Below are 18,741 nucleotides of genomic sequence, written 5' to 3'. Positions count from 1 at the left end.
AACTTTAATCTTTTCTCTGTTGATAAGAATTTTGTTCTTTGATCCAGTGGTGAGGATTTTTGTTTTCTTTACACTGAGTTGTAATCCATACCAAAAGCTGTGCTCTTTGATCTTCATCAGTCAATGTTTTAAGTCCTCTTCACTTTGAGTGCATGGGATTGGGCTGGGACCCAGGAGACTGCCTTTTAGTCCTTTTGTATACATTGTTTAAGTGTAACCTTTTGATATTGTTGTTGTTACATACCCTCAAGTCAGTTCCCACTCACAGTGACCCTGTATAAGGTTTCCAAGGAGCAGCTGGTGGGTTTGAACTGCCGACCTTGTGGTTTACAGTCCAGTGCTGATCCTACACTGCCACACACAAAGTAGTGTAACCTACAGAATAGGCTTTTCACTTAAAAAAATATATATATATATTTTAAAGAATGTGTGTGTACATACACATACAGGCAATTTGTAAAAGCATAGAAGTATTGAATTAAATCTCCAGTGGAAACATAATGTTATATACTGTGGAGTCGGTTCTGACTCATAACAACCCTGTACAGGGTTTTCGAGGCTGTAAATCTTTACGGGAGCAGAAAGCCTCATCTTTCTAGTATCTTTTAAACCCCATTACTTAGGTGTTATCAGTGATATAGAATTCAGTCAGGCCTGCTGGAATCAACAGAATATCCATGGTCTCCCTGAGTCATTCTAATTCAATTAAAGGAGGACTGTTGGTCTTATTTGGTTCCAGAGGGAGAATATAAGTGAAAAAATGAGGCGTATCCATCTTGTCGTATATTTGTAAGTCTATTTATGTGCACATTATGTAACAAATTGGGCTCCTCAAAGAATATCATGTGAGACTATAATAAAAAAATAAAATAAACAAAGACCAAAAAAAATTATCCGCTTTAGGAAGTGAGCAAAATAGAGAACCCAAGTACCCAAAATGATGTTGTTTCAGGTAATATGAAAGTCTTCCTTTCTAGAATATATTTTTAGTAGTGTGAATGGTAAAGACACTAAAGAGAAACTTACTGCATTATGCTTATGTTTGATTTAAAAAGTAAGTCCTAATATCTAAGAAATTCATTTTCCCCAATTATCTTTGGGCAAATACAATTGTGTTGAAATGTGTTCTTGTCTCAACATTTTCCTATTTCTGTTTTAAGTATAAATAGAGGTACTTCTAAACATGTGAATGTCTTTTCTACATCTTTGAACACTTCACTTATATAAATGTGACTTGAGTAGGTAATACTTGTACTTACTTGATATTCTAATCTAACAGTTCTCAAGGAATAGAAAGTGCTGTTATATTTAATTTGAAATAACATGACTTTAAAGTGACCAAACTAAATTTAAACGTGATATATATTTCTCTTCTTTTTAAAAAAGCTGTTTTTAAAACCATTTTTTTGTGTTTTCGTAAATTATTGCTTGAACCTGCCTATAAAAGGAAAACATTTGTCATGTGCATTATGTCTATAAATTATCTGAAGTCAAATAACTTTAAGAATTCCATTGATTTAGTTGTTGTTATTGTTATGTGTTGCCAGGTTGGTTCTGACTCATAGTGACCCTGTATAGGGTTTCTGAGAGCTATCGGTGGGTTTGAACTGCCAACCTTATGGTTTGGGGTCCTTTACTGATCCTACATTGCCACATAGTAGTTATGATAAAGAAATAATGGTACTGGAAAATGTCAGTTTATATTGTGGTATCTGTCAGAACTACATCTATAATTGTTGTCAACCATAAAAATATAGTAAATTAGGATAGTTTTAGTTGCCATTCACACAGAATGGTGGTTGTCACCTGACGTCCTTTCTGATTTGATTACCTTTGACTAGGTTTTTTTCATTTATAAAAATGGAAGAAAAAAAAAAGAAATAAAAAAAAGAAGAAAGGTATTCAAAAGGAAAAGCTAATAAATGGTAAGGCAAGAATTATTCAAGGAGCTTACTACACTTCACCAGTTTGCATGGCCTTAAAAAGGTGTTAAATTTCTTATTGCAGTGTTAAAATTCTGCATTGTCATTTCTAAATGGTTGTAATACAAATAAGCCTTAGCATTTGTAGCTTTAGTTTCCTCCTAGACAAGCAGTAGACTAGTGAAGTCTTTTTTGTGAAATGAGGACACTAATACCTGCTGTGACATAAGAGCCTCTGTGATTGATTGATTAATGTCCCTTACACTGAATAAGACATGTGGATTAAAAGAATTTTGGGGTAGGGAGAGGAGAGTGTGTTTTAAGTTTCTTTTTAACTTTGATTAGAATGTTATTGTTGTTAAGTGCTATCAAGGGGTTCAGATTCATAGCAATGCTGTATAAGGATTCCAAGGAGCTGCTGGTATGAACCGCTGACCTTGTAATTAGGAACCCGGTACTTATTCTTCAGTGCCACACCAGGATGCTGTAAATTAGAATATAGAAATATTATACCAGAGTTGAAAACATTAGTCTTGAGAAATCCTTAGGGATTATTGTTCTAAATACCACAGTCTATAGCTTTTATATTAAATGTAATGTCTGTGTAAATTGTAATTTTAAAATGCTGAGTGGAAACGAGAAAATCAGAGATGAAAATCCAACTAACAAAATGAATTACTTAATAATTCAAGTGTAGAAAATTATTGTTTAGATATATAACATGGAAATTATTGTTCAAATATATAACTATGAGGGCATTTAATTTGTTAAATACACACACACACACACACACACACACACATATATGTACATTGTTATTGTTGTTAAGTGACGTCGAGTCAGTTCCGACCCATAGCGACCCTGAACAGGGTTTCCGAGGCTGTAAATCTTTATGGGAGCAGAAAGACTCATCTTTCTCCCGTGAAGCAGCTGGTAGTTTTGAACTGCTGACCTTGTGGTTCGCAGCCCGATTTGTAACCACTACTCTACCAGAGCTACTTATATATGTACATACATATATAAATTCCTTAAGTACAAACCATATACAACATAGCTAAGAATGTCATAATTCCTCCATGTAGGAAAATAAATAAGGGTTAATTAAACAGATGTAGTTGGAAATCTTATATATATATATATATATATATATATATATATATATATATATATATATATATATATATATAGAGAGAGAGAGAGAGAGAGAGAGAGAGAGAGTTAAGTGCTGTCAAGTCAGTTCTGACTCATAGCAATGCTCTATAGGGTTTCCAAGGACAAATGGTGGATTTGAACCACTTACCTTTCATTTAGCATTCCAGTGCTTTTCCAAAGGCACCACACTAGGATATAAAAACATATAAACACATAGATAGATACATACATACCTTTATATGTATATAGATATATGCTATGAATTGGAATGACTCAACAGCACACAATATTGAAAATCATATTTTATCAAATTCACTAAATAAAGGATTATATAGACATACATTTGAAAAGGTGTTTAGGAAAGATGGATTTTAAGTATCTCTCATTATGCAAATGTTATATAGTGTTTGGGACAGAAGTCTCAAGTTATATGATCGCAGAAGGTTAGGAATTTGACCCTTTATATTTAATTTTCTTGCAAAAATATTAATAAGATATCTAATCAGAGTTTTTACACAAAGTTTTGCAGTTAGAATATAATAATGAAAAAACAAAGCCTCAACCATTCTAGTTCTAAGAGGTAAAATTTAGATAATTCATTTATGAATCCAAATAGTTTAGGCATTTCAAATAGCTATACAAGGAACCAACTGGTAGCTCAATTTCTATAATATGTCCATTCTCCTTTAACAAGTACTTGACACAATTCATTCTGGAGATTTAACTTATGGTTTTCTTTAATTGAATGAAGTCTTGTGTCCATACATTTAAATGATGATTATTCTCTTTCTTAACTTTCATACTGTGTTCATACAAAGATTTCATTTATGTACACTGGGTAGTAATGGGTCCTGACAAGTAAAATTTCTCCCTTAGCAAACAGAAACAATTCTTCTTGGTAATAATATTAAATAATTATTGCTACGCTATCTGGTTCTAGGACACATGCCATTGAAATGACTACAGTATGAATAGAATAAGAATGTGATACAACTGTGATGCTTAGGAAATGACCTGGAAAGGAGCTGAGCTGCTGTTTACTGCAAATGTATCAGAATGAGGGTTCATTTATTATTTTAAAATCCTTAACAGCATAAGATAGGTGACAGTTGGAACAGTGTACTAGATTTAATTGTAGCTTTTGTGATTGGCAAAAAGATCATTCACTGTGGTAAGATAAAAGAATCTACTTTAATTCACCCACATTATTGTATGAGATAATTTTTTAACGTTTACTCATTTAAGCTGTCCTTTTCCTTCTTAGAGTTTGCATACACTAGCCACACAACATTATGTTTATAATCAGAGGTGCTTGGCTATTTGAAAATAGGATTGACCTATGCCTTCAAAAAAGCAATGTTATACATATGTATTTCACATATACTTGATTTATGGTCTTCACAATGGGCTTACAGACACTGCAGTTTTACTTTCAACATGTTCCTTAGAAAGTACTAATAAAAGTGAAGAATACATTTTCATAGATGTGGGAAAATTGTAGTGCCTAATGAGTCTATTAAGGAGCTCTGGTAGCGTAGTGGTTACGAATCGGGCTGCGAACCTTAAGGTCAGCGGTTCGAAACTACCAGCTGCTCCGCGGGAGAAAGATGAGGCTTTCTACTCCCGTAAGGATTTACACCCTCGGAAACCCTGTACAGGGTCGCTATGGGTCGGACCCGACTCGACGGCACTTAACAATGAGTCTATTACAGAAAGAAATTATTTCTGCAATATACAGTTTGGGAGGTGTGCTGTGTGATTACAAAAAAAACAAAAACAAAAACAAAATTTACTTTTAATGTTTGAAAATTTATGTTCTTGTTCAGAAAGAAAAGCATAATATTCAAACTCAAGAGCTATACCTAAGCATTCCATCATAGTGCATGAGTATGTGAAGAGACGTTAAGGTGTGTGTAGCCCAGTACAGAGTGAACAGAGGTTTTTAAGCAAACGCCCTTTATCTTTTCTGCTAGAACAAGTTATTCAATCATGCATTAAGACCTTCCCAGATAACCTTTATAGGTCATGTAGAAAAAATAAAATTTTGGTCCAGCTGAACTCTTTTTATGTTAATGCTTCAAACTTTACTCAGGTGTCTGGTGTAGTGGGTATAATCCATTACACAAACCGTGGTTTTGTGATTTTAAAAGATCTATCAAATATAAATAGTGCTTTCGGGGGTCAATATTTAAGGGTTAAGGCTAATTCTTCTTGGAGTCATCTCATATGGCCCTGGACCGAGTAACAGAAATATTGGAGTATATGCTATAGAGTTGAGTTGGAGAAATGAATGGCCCCGTCAAAGACACAAGTATTACATGTAAAGTTGGAATCGGTTTCCCTGCTCTAAACTGCGATGTTCCACAGCCAGCGGAGCAGCAGGGCCGGACTCTCCAGCTTCTCTGACGCAAAGTTTGCAGGTAGGTGAGCTGGCAGCGGAATATGCTGCAACCTCGAGTCCTAGCGAGCTCTGTCCTCGGGTTTCTGGCTCGGCGGCCGTGGCAGGCTCTGCGTTCAGAGTCAAGGCTTCGCATTATCCTAAGGCTGCCAGGACCAAGTGGACCCCAGAGGTTGTCGCTTTCCCTTTCCCCTGATGCTTTCTGTGAGCCTCTATGTAGAACGTGTTCGTATTTATTTTCTTCCCGGTCTCCAGTGAAATACAAAATTCCGCTGCCCTGACCTTTCGCAGTGCGCCCTATCCGCCCTTCTTTCAGTGTCCTGCCTGCAGAAAGCCTCTCTGCAGCCCAGGGCATGCTGTCCATTTTGCGCGCTCCGCGCCTCCCTCTCCCGCGCTCCCTTCCGAGGGGTGGCTGTGCGTCTGGAGCCTGGAACCCCGGGTTCATTCCTTCTCATCTTTGCAATTTGGCCTCTTTGTATTTTGGCAAAAATATGTGCAAAATATGCATCTAGAGACGAGTCGCCGCGCCGCCAGACGCTCCTCGGCTCCGCTCTCCGCAGCCTCCGCGCCATTTACGTGGTCCTGGCCGTCCGGCCTCTTCCGCCCGCTTTCCCGAGCGGTGAGGACTACACATGGTCCCGCTCCAGCCAGCTCAACCCGTGTCCGCACCCTGCGGAGCGCTGGCGCTTCCCTCTAGGGCCGGACCCTGCTGGGCATGCTCAGTGCACCTACTGGAACCCGACTCTCCTGGGGCCATGATTCCCTCTCCGGGTTTTCGCGGCTGCCGAGGGGGCGATGAGGACTGGAGGTTGGTAGACAGTCAGCGCCTTGTTCAGAGCCCCCTCCCTCGCGCCCGGTTGCGGCCGCCCGCACCGCAAGATGCAGGCCAATCAGGACCCGGGGGTTGGGCCTCTTCCGTCACGCCCTCCCTGTGGGCTTATTGAGAGTTATATCAAGAAATTCAGTTCAGAGAGAGGAGAGAGAGAAGGAGAGAGGGGCAGAGGAGAAGAGAGAGAGAGGAGAGCATGCAAGACAGGAAGGAGCGCCTTTGAGTCTCTGAAGCACGAAAGAGATTACTGATTAGGAATTCTTCAGGCAACTGTCACCCCCGGAGAGCAGCTAGAGAATCACCATCGCCTCAACTCTGACGTTTCCTACAAGAAGTTAGAGACTTAAGCAGCATTGATATCGCATGGAAATGGTATGCTTTATGCTGTGGAAAATACTCCTGAGCTGAAGAAGTGCAACTGGATGTTGTGTGTGTGCTAAATACCAGAAGAGCCCAGACCCAGTGGGTAATAGAGACGAAATGTGGAGAGAATAACTAACGACAAATCTGTGAATTTGTTCTTTGGAGTTGCTAATTTGCCAGCCCGAAGCAACACATTTTACAAGGAGGAAACGTTTTGCTGCTTCTGATTTCTCCCCAAACTGGTGCTACCAGATGCATGGCTTTCTATGTGTTGGAACAAATCATTTCTATAACTGCAGCATACCGGGAAAGGGGAAAGGTTGAGGCAACTAACGTAAGTGTAAAGTTTCGCATGCACAATTGTAAATTCTGTGTTTAGATATCTCCTGCGTGTAGAGGAGGGATGTTTGTAATTGGGTAGAAGGTCGGGGCAGAGCTCACCTACTCGGCTGTATCTGCATCCCTACCTGCATCACTCTGCCGGAACTAATCGCGGGCATCAGCTACCGTGCAGCCTAATGCAGATAAGATTAGTGCTTGAGAACTGACCAGTTCTACTCTAGTAGGTGCCTGCCTGGAGCCTTGCCTCGGTTTAAATTGCAGTTAGGGGAGTATCTAAGCAGAAGGCTTTCTACCTGCATTACTGGATGCAGTATTTATGTGTGGCAGATGGTACAAATATTATAACCAGAGAACAGGGTTAAAGAAACTGCATTTTTTTCGCCCTTTTATGCTCAGAAGAGAATACTGTGCTGTTACAGGGGGAATGTTAACTGCGTTTCACTTACATCTCCACAGTCTCTTCCACCTCTAGAATAAGGAACCTTATATTATTAGGTATTTTTTAAAAAGTTTTAATGTGTTTATTAATTCCAATAGGGATAATTGGACAATATGGAAAAAGGAGAGCAGGCTCTGGGTGAGACATTTGAAGTCTTGGTATTGTGCTTTTAGGCAGTGAAGCTCTGAAGTGGCCAGTGACTATTGCTTGTAATGCTGCAGCAGCATGTCGGGATGCTTGTTTCCTAGTAAAATGGTATTAGAAGGCAGTTGAAGAATTGGGAGCAAAGAGGAAAATAGTCTTTTTAGAAGAAAGACATGACTCAGAGAAGAAAACACATCACATTTGACGTGTGACAAAGCAATTAGCAGCAACCATGGTTAAATACTCAAGAGTTTTCACTTGCACCTAAAAAAACTGAGGGAGGTAGGGTAGAAATGGGAAGGCTGGTAACAAAGGGGGAGGGGAAGGGCAGAAGGAGAACGCATGTTTTGAATTAAGCAGTATCCCAAAACCAGTGGGAGTGAACATAGGTATAAAGCAAAACACACAGGCAGCTGACCTTAATTCAAAAGTAGTGAATTTCCTTTTCTGTGGGCAAATGCAACAAGCAAGGGATATTTAGTGTTTTTTTGGCATCAAGTTAACTTGCAAACTGTAGCAGAGCAAACTGCCATGTTTACTAATAGGCAGAGGAAAGTGTGTTGTGATATTTTGTGACTGTATGTTTTTCTTTACTGAAGAATAATATTGTCTATACGATTGTGTTGACAGTGGCTGTCTCCAAATAAACGATGAGATGTAATGCATCCTCCAGTCCATGCACGCTTCCTCTTGCAATTTGTGCATCATTCCTCAGTGGATACCTTTAAACCCTAGAATCCAAGAAAAGAAAATAAATACATTATCATGGACCTGAGGGATTTTTACCTGTTGGCTGCTCTGATTGCCTGTTTAAGGCTGGATTCAGCGATAGCTCAAGAACTTATTTACACTATTAGGGAAGAATTGCCTGAAAATGTGCCCATAGGAAACATACCAAAGGATCTGAACATTTCTCACATCAATGCTGCCACAGGGACCAGCGCTAGCCTTGTCTACAGACTGGTGTCTAAAGCTGGGGATGCCCCTTTGGTGAAAGTATCCAGTAACACTGGGGAAATCTTCACCACTTCCAATAGAATAGACCGAGAAAAACTCTGTGCCGGAGCGTCATATGCTGAGGAGAATGAGTGTTTCTTTGAACTTGAGGTGGTGATCCTCCCCAATGATTTTTTCAGACTGATTAAAATAAAAATAATTGTCAAGGATACCAATGACAATGCACCCATGTTTCCATCTCCAGTCATCAATATTTCCATTCCGGAAAACACTTTGATCAACAGCCGCTTTCCAATTCCATCAGCCACAGATCCTGACACAGGCTTCAATGGTGTACAGCATTATGAATTGTTAAATGGGCAGAGTGTTTTTGGACTGGATATCGTGGAAACTCCGGAGGGAGAGAAGTGGCCGCAATTGATTGTCCAGCAAAACTTGGATAGAGAGCAGAAAGATACCTATGTGATGAAAATCAAAGTAGAGGATGGAGGCACTCCACAGAAATCCAGCACAGCCATACTGCAGGTCACAGTAAGTGATGTAAATGACAACAGGCCAGTGTTTAAAGAGGGTCAAGTGGAGGTGCATATTCCAGAGAATGCTCCTGTAGGTACCTCTGTGATTCAGCTCCATGCCACTGATGCAGATGTAGGCAGTAATGCAGAAATCAGGTACATTTTTGGTGCCCAGGTCGCCCCTGCAACCAAAAGACTCTTTGCTTTAAATAATACTACTGGGCTGATCACAGTTCAGAGGTCCTTAGATCGAGAGGAGACAGCCATTCACAAAGTGACAGTATTGGCTAGTGATGGCAGCTCCACTCCTGCCCGAGCAACGGTTACTATCAATGTCACTGATGTAAATGATAACCCTCCCAACATAGACCTCAGGTACATTATAAGTCCCATCAATGGCACAGTGTACTTATCTGAGAAAGACCCTGTCAATACAAAGATTGCCCTAATTACAGTTTCAGATAAGGACACAGATGTGAATGGCAAAGTGATCTGTTTCATTGAAAGAGAGGTCCCGTTTCATTTGAAGGCAGTTTACGACAACCAGTATTTGTTAGAGACCTCTTCTTTGTTGGACTATGAGGGCACCAAAGAATTCAGCTTTAAAATTGTTGCCTCTGATTCTGGGAAGCCCAGTTTGAATCAGACTGCCCTAGTAAGGGTTAAGCTTGAGGACGAAAATGACAACCCACCAATTTTCAACCAGCCTGTAATTGAGATGTCAGTTTCTGAAAACAACCGACGTGGGTTATACTTAACAACTATTAGTGCCACAGATGAAGACAGTGGGAAAAATGCAGACATTGTTTATCAGCTTGGACCGAATGCCTCCTTCTTTGATCTGGACCGAAAGACAGGAGTTCTGACAGCCTCCAGGGTCTTTGACAGAGAGGAACAAGAACGCTTCATTTTTACAGTAACTGCCAGGGACAATGGGACCCCTCCCCTGCAAAGCCAAGCGGCTGTGATAGTTACTGTTCTGGATGAGAATGACAATAGCCCCAAGTTTACTCATAATCATTTTCAATTTTTTGTGTCTGAGAATCTGCCAAAGTATAGTACTGTGGGGGTAATCACAGTGACAGATGCAGATGCTGGGGAGAACAAAGCTGTGACTCTATCCATTCTAAATGACAATGAGAATTTTGTGTTGGATCCTTACTCTGGAGTCATCAAGTCAAATGTTTCATTTGACAGAGAGCAGCAGAGCTCCTACACTTTTGATGTCAAAGCCACAGATGGAGGGCAACCACCCCGTTCCTCCACTGCGAAAGTAACTATCAATGTCATGGATGTAAATGACAACAGCCCAGTTGTCATTTCCCCACCGTCTAACACTTCCTTTAAGTTGGTGCCCCTTTCAGCCATTCCTGGCTCCGTGGTTGCAGAAGTTTTTGCGGTGGATATCGACACTGGGATGAACGCTGAACTTAAGTATACGATTGTGAGTGGGAACAACAAAGGTTTATTTCGGATCGATCCAGTAACAGGTAACATTACTCTGGAAGAGAAACCTGCACCTACTGATGTGGGCTTGCACCGTTTGGTGGTCAACATTAGTGACCTGGGGTACCCAAAGTCCTTGCACACACTTGTGCTTGTTTTTCTGTATGTGAATGACACGGCTGGCAACGCCTCCTACATCTATGACTTGATTCGCAGGACTATGGAGACCCCCTTGGACAGGAACATTGGGGATAGTAGTCAACCTTACCAAAACGAGGACTATCTCACCATCATGATTGCCATCGTAGCAGGAGCCATGGTGGTCATCGTCGTGATCTTTGTCACCGTTCTGGTGCGCTGTCGCCATGCATCAAGGTTCAAAGCAGCCCAGAGGAGCAAGCAAGGCGCTGAGTGGATGTCCCCAAACCAGGAGAACAAGCAAAGCAAAAAAAAGAAAAGGAAGAAAAGAAAGTCTCCTAAGAGTTCTCTTTTGAACTTTGTGACCATTGAAGAGTCCAAGCCGGATGATGCAGTTCACGAACCTATCAATGGGACAATAAGCCTGCCAGCTGAGTTGGAGGAGCAAAGCATAGGAAGATTTGACTGGGGTCCTGCCCCTCCAACAACCTTCAAGCCTAACAGTCCGGACCTGGCCAAGCACTACAAATCTGCCTCTCCACAGCCTGCTTTTCATCTCAAACCAGACACTCCAGTTTCCGTGAAAAAGCATCATGTGATTCAGGAACTCCCCTTGGACAACACCTTTGTCGGAGGTTGTGACACGCTTTCCAAACGCTCTTCCACTAGTTCAGACCACTTCAGTGCCTCAGAGTGCAGTTCCCAAGGAGGCTTCAAGACAAAGGGCCCCTTACACACCAGACAGGTAAACGAGCACTTTTACTGGTCTATAAGTACTGCATACAAGTGCCCAGTCAACCAGTATTAACGTGCCAGTGTCTCTTGTTTTGGTCTAACTTTAGCTTAGTTATATCATAAGGAGGGGAGAAAAAAAAAAAAACTTGACCCCTTTTATATTACTCTGGGGCTCAGTCAATAATTTCTAGAACGGTTTTGAAATTTCTGAGTTCTGAGAATTATTTAACTTACCAGTTTCCTTCAAATGGCAAAAGATGAAAAGAGGAAATGATTCCAAACTGTCCTGAGATAGTGTGTGCTGAAGAACATATCGTGTCCTGGTAGGCTAAATTCTACTTCTGGGGTTTCCAAACTGACTGCTTCAAGATGTCCACAGGACCTTTTTTATCTAAAAAGTCACCTTCAGATTTCAACTTTAAAATGATATTTGAAGGTCTGACTGTAATTATGCAGGAGCTGTGGTTGCTAAAAAGGGGTTAATTTTTTTTTTTTTTTAAGTCTCTAAACAAGATAGTAGAATATTAAATGTACATCAGCTGTGAAGCACATGTTTGTTGGTAGATTGCAACTAAGCCATACAGGAAGTCTTCTCTTTGATTTCGAATGATTTTACTATAATTTACTGAAATGGATATTTAATAGAAAGATTTTCAGACTATCCACAATGGCCAAAGTACTCTTTCAAAAAAGAAATGCTTTATTCCTAATATAGCTGATTTATACATTATACAGAAAAGAATGAATCCATTGTAAATATTCTCTCATCTTAGTAATGCATAAGTAATCTGTCATAACTCATTTTAAACTGTGAAATATGCCATATGAAGAGAGATTAAGAGGCTGAGAAACTCATATTTCAACCAAATCCAGAATTAGTTTTCTTAGGTCTAATAATTCCTTGTTAATAAAGATTTAAATGCAGCGCTGTCTAATTTATTTCACTGGTGCTTGTCTGTTGCCACAAAATTTGAATGTCAATAATAGCCTGTAGATGGCACTAGGGTATCATGTCGCTTGTGTTGGCCAGGTGCCAATCCCGCAGTAGTGAGGGAATGGGGGAGGGAAGGATCAAGCTGGTACTACAGCCAAAGATACCTTTTATTTAATGATACTTGCTCTGGAGCAACTAGTATTTAAGTTCAGTTGCTTGCTCTTTTGTGCTTAGTTCTCACCACACCAACTTTTCTAGAATTTTGTAATCTACTTTCTATCTCTGTTGGTATTGACTCTACCTTGTGGTGATGGCCCATTTGAGTGTAATAAAAGATATGATTCAATTTCAGGAAATCAAGAAAAGTAAAATGAAAATGCAAGACATGTTTGACTGCCATTGATTTAGTTTTTGAAAAGTCAAGAGAAATGTTTATTTCTTTTCCTGGAAGGGGTGGGGGATCCTCTTGAAACTCTTGTTTCCCTCTTCCATTTATTGCCTATTACTCTAGGAATTACTTTAAGGCTTCACATTAATAATAGACTTGTTATTGAAAATAACTTTGACAAGACATCTCATGGATACTCTCAGAACATTAAGTATAATACCTATGATTGTATTTCTGAAATCTCCATGTTATAAAGTAAAAGATTAAATCTCTAAAGCGTTTTTAAAAGTCCAGATTTCCAGAGCTAAGTGCCCAGGATGAGGATACTTAAATTTGTATGATAGAGCCAGAAGAGAATATGAGGCTTTTCTGCAAAATGAACTTGGGATGAATTAGTTTCCTGTTTAACTCCATCGGTTTTTGTTTTTGTTTTAAAGAGGTTGATGTTTTAAGACTTAGAAATTGTCCAAGCTTAGTAAAGATTATGAAAAAAAGTTATAAAAGTTACTTTTACAATTCATTGTAGTTTAATTAATTTGCAATTCTTCAAAAAAGTAATTTAGGAAAGTAAAACATGTTTCATTTACTCTTAATGTAAAAGTCACTCATGAAATACTTATGGCATTTTATGATATGCATTATATTTTGAAATTAAGTAATGTGATTGAGAACCTTCCATGTAAAATCTGAAATCTGTTCTCCAAAGATCATGATATTATGCTCCCATACCTTTCTTTTAATATAAATGTGGTAGGCACTAGCATTGGTAGAAAGTTCTCTGATTTATCCACAAAAGTCGGAGTCGTATGCAGTTATATGTAGTGTAGTGACAATATTAAGTGCATTTCAGCAAAGTATAGAAAGGCCTTTTCGTGAGGCTTAGTCATAAGATTATTTGTTTGAATGATGTAATCTTTCAAATAGGATGTTAAGTAATTCTTTAACTGGAACTAAAGTACATTTTAAACATTCTTGAGGCTATTGTGCCATTTACTCTTGTAGTAGGCATTTGGATGTTCAGATGTAGCTATAATTCAGCGTTATGATAAAGTGCTATTGAAATGGCTTTGATTATAACTTTCATAAGTTTTCATACTGAAAGGGAAAAATCAGTGTTGGAGGAAAGGAGTATTTGAAGTGTACAGAGAGGTAATGCTGATGGTAGTTGTACCAGTTTCCTATAAAAGAGTTATTTTTTCTCTGAGAAAAGAACAAGTATCATGTACTGACATTTTAATTGTCTTCACTCATCTCAATGATTGTTTTCTGAACACATTCTAGTTGGAGCTGAAAAGTGAAAAAAAAATAAAAAACTTTTTGGATTTCAGCTACTTCACTTCAGCTAGTGACTTGTAAACTAAATATATCCCAGTAGCTACACAAATTTTGAAACAAACATAGATTTATTGCTACAAAAGCTTTCAAAGAACTTTATAAACTAGCATAAAACCTATTTAGTGTTTTAGTTGGGGTCAGGGCAAGTATGTTGTTAATAGGATTTTTTTGTTTGTTTGTTTGTTTGTTTTTACCGTATACTGATATTTGATATATGACTAAATGCAAGATTCTTAGGTTAAGGGTTACCAGATTTAAATAGCAGTAATTTGATTGTCTATACAATGAAAAAGTAATATTTTTACCCTATGTATTTGTTTGGGGTTTATTGGTACCTAGCTTGGCTATTTTTTTCTCCTACTGTTTCCCCACCCCCCCCTTGTTACTCTGCAAAAAGATGTGTGAAACAATTATAAATTTGTCCACCTCAGTCACTTCATTTTACTAAACTTACACTTTTCTTGATTATAATAAATCTGCCACTGAATAGCTCCAAATTATTTTTGGAAGTAAATTTATCATTCACAGATTGAGTGAAATTTTCATATTTTAGCCAAAGATCATGTCATAATATTTTTTAATGAAAAAAAGAAAAGTTTGCTGTTATAGAGCTAAAGATGATTGTAGCATAATAAACTCCTATAGGACTTTAAATGATAGTCACTGGAGTATTTTCTCTAAGAGAGGGGAAAGTATTTTCAACAGATATAAAAAATATATATATATGCATATATCTCTATCTATCTATCTATCTATCTATCTATCTATCTATCTATCTATCTATCTATCAATCTATCTATCTATCTATCTATTCTGTATTTAACATGCCTCAGAATCACCTGGAGGACTTGTTAAAACAAAGGTGGTTGGGACGCAATCCTGGAGGTTCTGTTTCAGTACCACTGTGGTGGGGCCAGAAAATTTCCTTTGGCTAGCAAGTTCCCAAGTGATGCTGATTCTGCTAATCCAGAGACCACACTTTGAGAAGCACTTCTTCTTAGCACTGTGGAACAAGATATGCCAGCACCTTTGCCTTTCAGATGATCATTTCCAGAGGACTGGTTTTTGCACAGCCCAGTTCTTAGCCCACTTATCGATAGCTGTTTTATTGTAGCTGGAGGCTTTACTGTAAACTGTTTATTGTTATTTCCCAGCCTGGCTGATAACATTTGAAGAATTAATTTTCTTGGCCCTAGTGTGTGTGGCATATATAGATACATATACCAAATGAAAATATTAAAAGAAAAAAGAGGTGACCTATTTACATTTGACAACTTCTTTAAGTAGTAGAACAATTTGTGATAGTTGTACTAGAATTTGGTCCTAGGTGAAAAGTCATGGTGACTTTGGCCCTAGGTGAAATACTCATTGTACAACCTAGACACCCTGACTTAAGGTTTTCACAATCTAAAGTAGTATTTGCTTATATCTAAATTTGTGTATGCATTGCAGAAATTATATACTGAACATGCATATGAATACTATACCTAAGTGTATTCATGCACTTGTAAAGTATGAAGAGAATTGCTTCTATTCCAAACCATTTATAGATATAGTGCACTTAAGATTACTTTATATTTTTGAAAAGTACAACCACAGAAAATGTGATTATGTCTTGTAAAGTACACAAGAAAGTCACAGAATTACTATTTAGGACAGTGAGAAAGAAAAGTTCAATTGAAAATCAAGGAAGCTAAAATCATCTAATATGAGCTTAACAAAAACTTTACAATATTTTAAACTACTGAAGTTTGGAGTATGTAGAGAGTGACAGTTGAAATCGGCTCCCCAAAATGTATACTATTTTTTAAAAGTTATCAGTTATGGTTTATGTTTTTATACCTTCTATTTTGCTAAGTACTCTGTAGTCATGAGCTTACTTTCCACATTACAAGGCAGAAGATACCCAGGAAACACTTGGATATTAATTCAGGAATTTGAATTGAGAATGGGTCATCCAGTTAAACACCCTGCCTTCCCTCTTATGTTTGTTGGGAAAATATCTGATTTTTTTTTTCTTTTCAGTTTGGTACTCTTAAGCTACCGAATTTAAGGTACACATGAGCATTAGGTGTCAGTAACCTTAAGAAGAATCATAATGAAAGTCACCATTTTATTAAGCATATCGGTTGATTTCTGAACAACTGTGAGCAGAGAAAATAATTTCTGTATTTGAATATTTTGTGATTTTAAAAAAACAAATATGATTATTGCAATTAGCTCTAGGTACAGAAGCAATGCAAATTGAAGTTGGCCTTAGTTTCAGATAAGTCATTATCCTGGTGACAGAGAATAGAGAACACCAGTAAAATTACCTACAACCCTGAGATTACTCTTATGGACATATATCAGATATCCATGAACTAGATTCAAAATGTTAAAAGTTATATCTTAGTAAGCTTCCCCCACACGTATGAGTTGAGGTATATAAGTGACACTTTAATTATATTTCCTCAGAGCTCTCATTTTACAATTATTTTTATTTTGTTAGAGTTGTTGTTTACTTTCTAAAACTTTCTGGGGAGTGCAGAAAACTAGTCCAAAGTTGGAAGATGCAGAAGTTGTGTTGATCTAATCCCACTGGACTTTGTGGCTACAGGGTTTCAGGGCCATATTAATTGGCTGGTCTGCTCTTTAGTACTTTCTCAGCCTACTTTTGTCAGAGTTAAACTCTTGGCTCAAGGATACTCAAACAGCAAACTAATGAGTCTAGTGGATTGTTTCCTACTTTACAATATTTTGGGTACGCTTTCTCTGAATTTAGTCTGGTATTTCCTTAGAGGAAGTCCTTTCTGAAAACTGTGAGTTTGTCTCTTTAGTGAGTCTTGCTAATATTAATAAATCATTCTTAATACCATGGTTACCTTATTTGGAAACAAATGAAGAATTATTTACTGTGGGCATTTTTGTTTTGTCCTTCTTGCCACCTGATGTTGTGTTGATTAATTTTTCAGAGTGCATTACGCATTAGGGCCATACATATATAAAGTTTATATCGAATTTGTAGACTATGGTACTAAACACAAGGCAGGCTTTATGGGGATTGGATCAGGAAGTGGTTGTCAAGTTTTCAGTACCTGGAGGCATCAGACTTAACAACAAGTGAGGATGCTAAATGTCTTATGGGTTTTTAAGTAGTAGCCCAAATCTGCATTAAACTACAGAAGTAAATCCAAATGTAGTAACACGATCTATCCTATATGTAGGAAATATACTCTGCTGTTTAAGATTCCATCACTTGTTATTTCACAAAGCTGTTAAATCTGTCAGACATTTCATTTGGAAAGGAACACATGCTTTTTGCCTTTATTTGATACAAACCTATTGGGTTGTCAGTCATCAGAACTGTAGAACAAGAAAGATCTATTACCATGATTGACATTTTGGTTAGGGTTTATGTTCTTTTTTCCCTAAACAAAGATTCATTAAAATTTTAAATTCTTAAATAAGTTAAACAACTGTCCTTTTATTACCATTAAAGCATAATGGCAGGAATCAACTGGAAAAACAGGCCACAGTTAATCTAGCTCACTCATAATCGTATAAATGCTATGTTTGTCACCTACAGACATGACATCAGGTTTAGTAGCCAAAACAGTAGATATTTCTGAGCTATAACATATAACTTGAAGTCTTCAGAACTCAAAGTTTACTATAGATCTGTTTTTACATACTTACCTATTATTTAAGTGACATGAGAAAATATTTTCTCTGGATCTGTAACAGTTTGACAGATGTCAGCACCATAAGCCCCGCTCACATTTAAAATGATGGAAGTGGGACCACCTGTATGGTTAGAAGTGGTGGAGCTGTACGCACAGGCAGGCAAATCATTCGAGGCATATTTGATTGATTCATCCTAGTCATTTTCCAGAATTCCTTGAGAAATTATATCAAATTAACTTACTTCTTCATGAAAAGAGTCTAGAGCCGCTTCAGCATTCTAGAGCTGCTTCAGCATTCATTAATGTATAGATTTTTAATTATGTGGACTGCAGGGTAGAAAAAGTTGGTCTTTTAAAAATCATATTCGTGTATCATCTTGTAACATTCCTCTCACACCCCCCAGCTGTATTTTAGTATCTGACCATCTTCATGTTTTAGTATTATGCTGCTTTGTTAATATCCAGTCTCTGGCCCTTTGCAGTCTGTTAGCAGTTGATTAAGAAATACTCTAATCCCTTTCAGGATATTGAGAAACTAATGGATTGCGGAGTATTTGGGTCTTTAAGCTTCAGTTGTAAATGGTATGAAGAATTGTCATTCAGCTGATATTTGCATATATCTCTCTCAGTGCTAGTTACTTTGCTTCCTTTTTTGTCCTCCTACTAATCTTCAGCTTTCATTCTGAGAATATTTATTTTAGACGGAAATAAGTGTGCCAGTGATAGAAATTTAGGATTCACCTCCAAATGAATGGCATCACAGACAGGGAAGTTCTGGCACATTTTGCATAGATCTGTATGAACACAGTGAACCCTTCATAAGCTCTTAGATTGCAGGAAATCAGTGCTGAAAATTAAGTGGGGTTTTAAAGATTTGAAAAGTAGAGAGCTTTGTATAATGCTGGTATTGCAGGTGCCTATTAAATATGAAGTAAAGGCTTTGTAATACAACTAGCTAACACATTTCCCTCCACATTAGAGTGATTTATAGCCCAAGGAATTAGCCTTGTCTATTTTTCCCCAAAATGCTGAAACACTG

At 38.0% G+C, this 18,741-nt stretch overlaps 1 protein-coding gene across 5 annotated transcripts in view; it reads left to right on the top strand.

The window, feature by feature from the left end:
- The first annotated feature begins 6,327 nt into the window (after positions 1–6,327).
- The window catches only part of PCDH9 (protocadherin 9), a 1,452,459-nt gene continuing 1,440,045 nt past the window's right edge, over positions 6,328–18,741 (top strand). For 4 of the 5 annotated variants that reach the window (XM_006864304.1, XM_006864302.1, XM_006864303.1 and 1 more), the window contains exon 1: positions 8,355–11,390. In XM_006864304.1, the coding sequence (XP_006864366.1) occupies positions 8,355–11,390 (3,036 nt within the window). Of the gene's footprint in view, positions 6,999–8,219; positions 12,304–18,741 lie in introns of those variants that run through there. The other variant, XM_006864305.1, reaches the window with a different exon arrangement.

Source organism: Chrysochloris asiatica, unplaced genomic scaffold, assembly GCF_000296735.1.
Source record: "Chrysochloris asiatica unplaced genomic scaffold, ChrAsi1.0 scaffold00063, whole genome shotgun sequence".
Lineage (NCBI taxonomy): Eukaryota > Metazoa > Chordata > Mammalia > Afrosoricida > Chrysochloridae > Chrysochloris > Chrysochloris asiatica.
The sequence above is the reverse complement of the archived record's forward strand: the minus strand, read 5'-3'. Positions and strand labels throughout refer to the sequence as shown.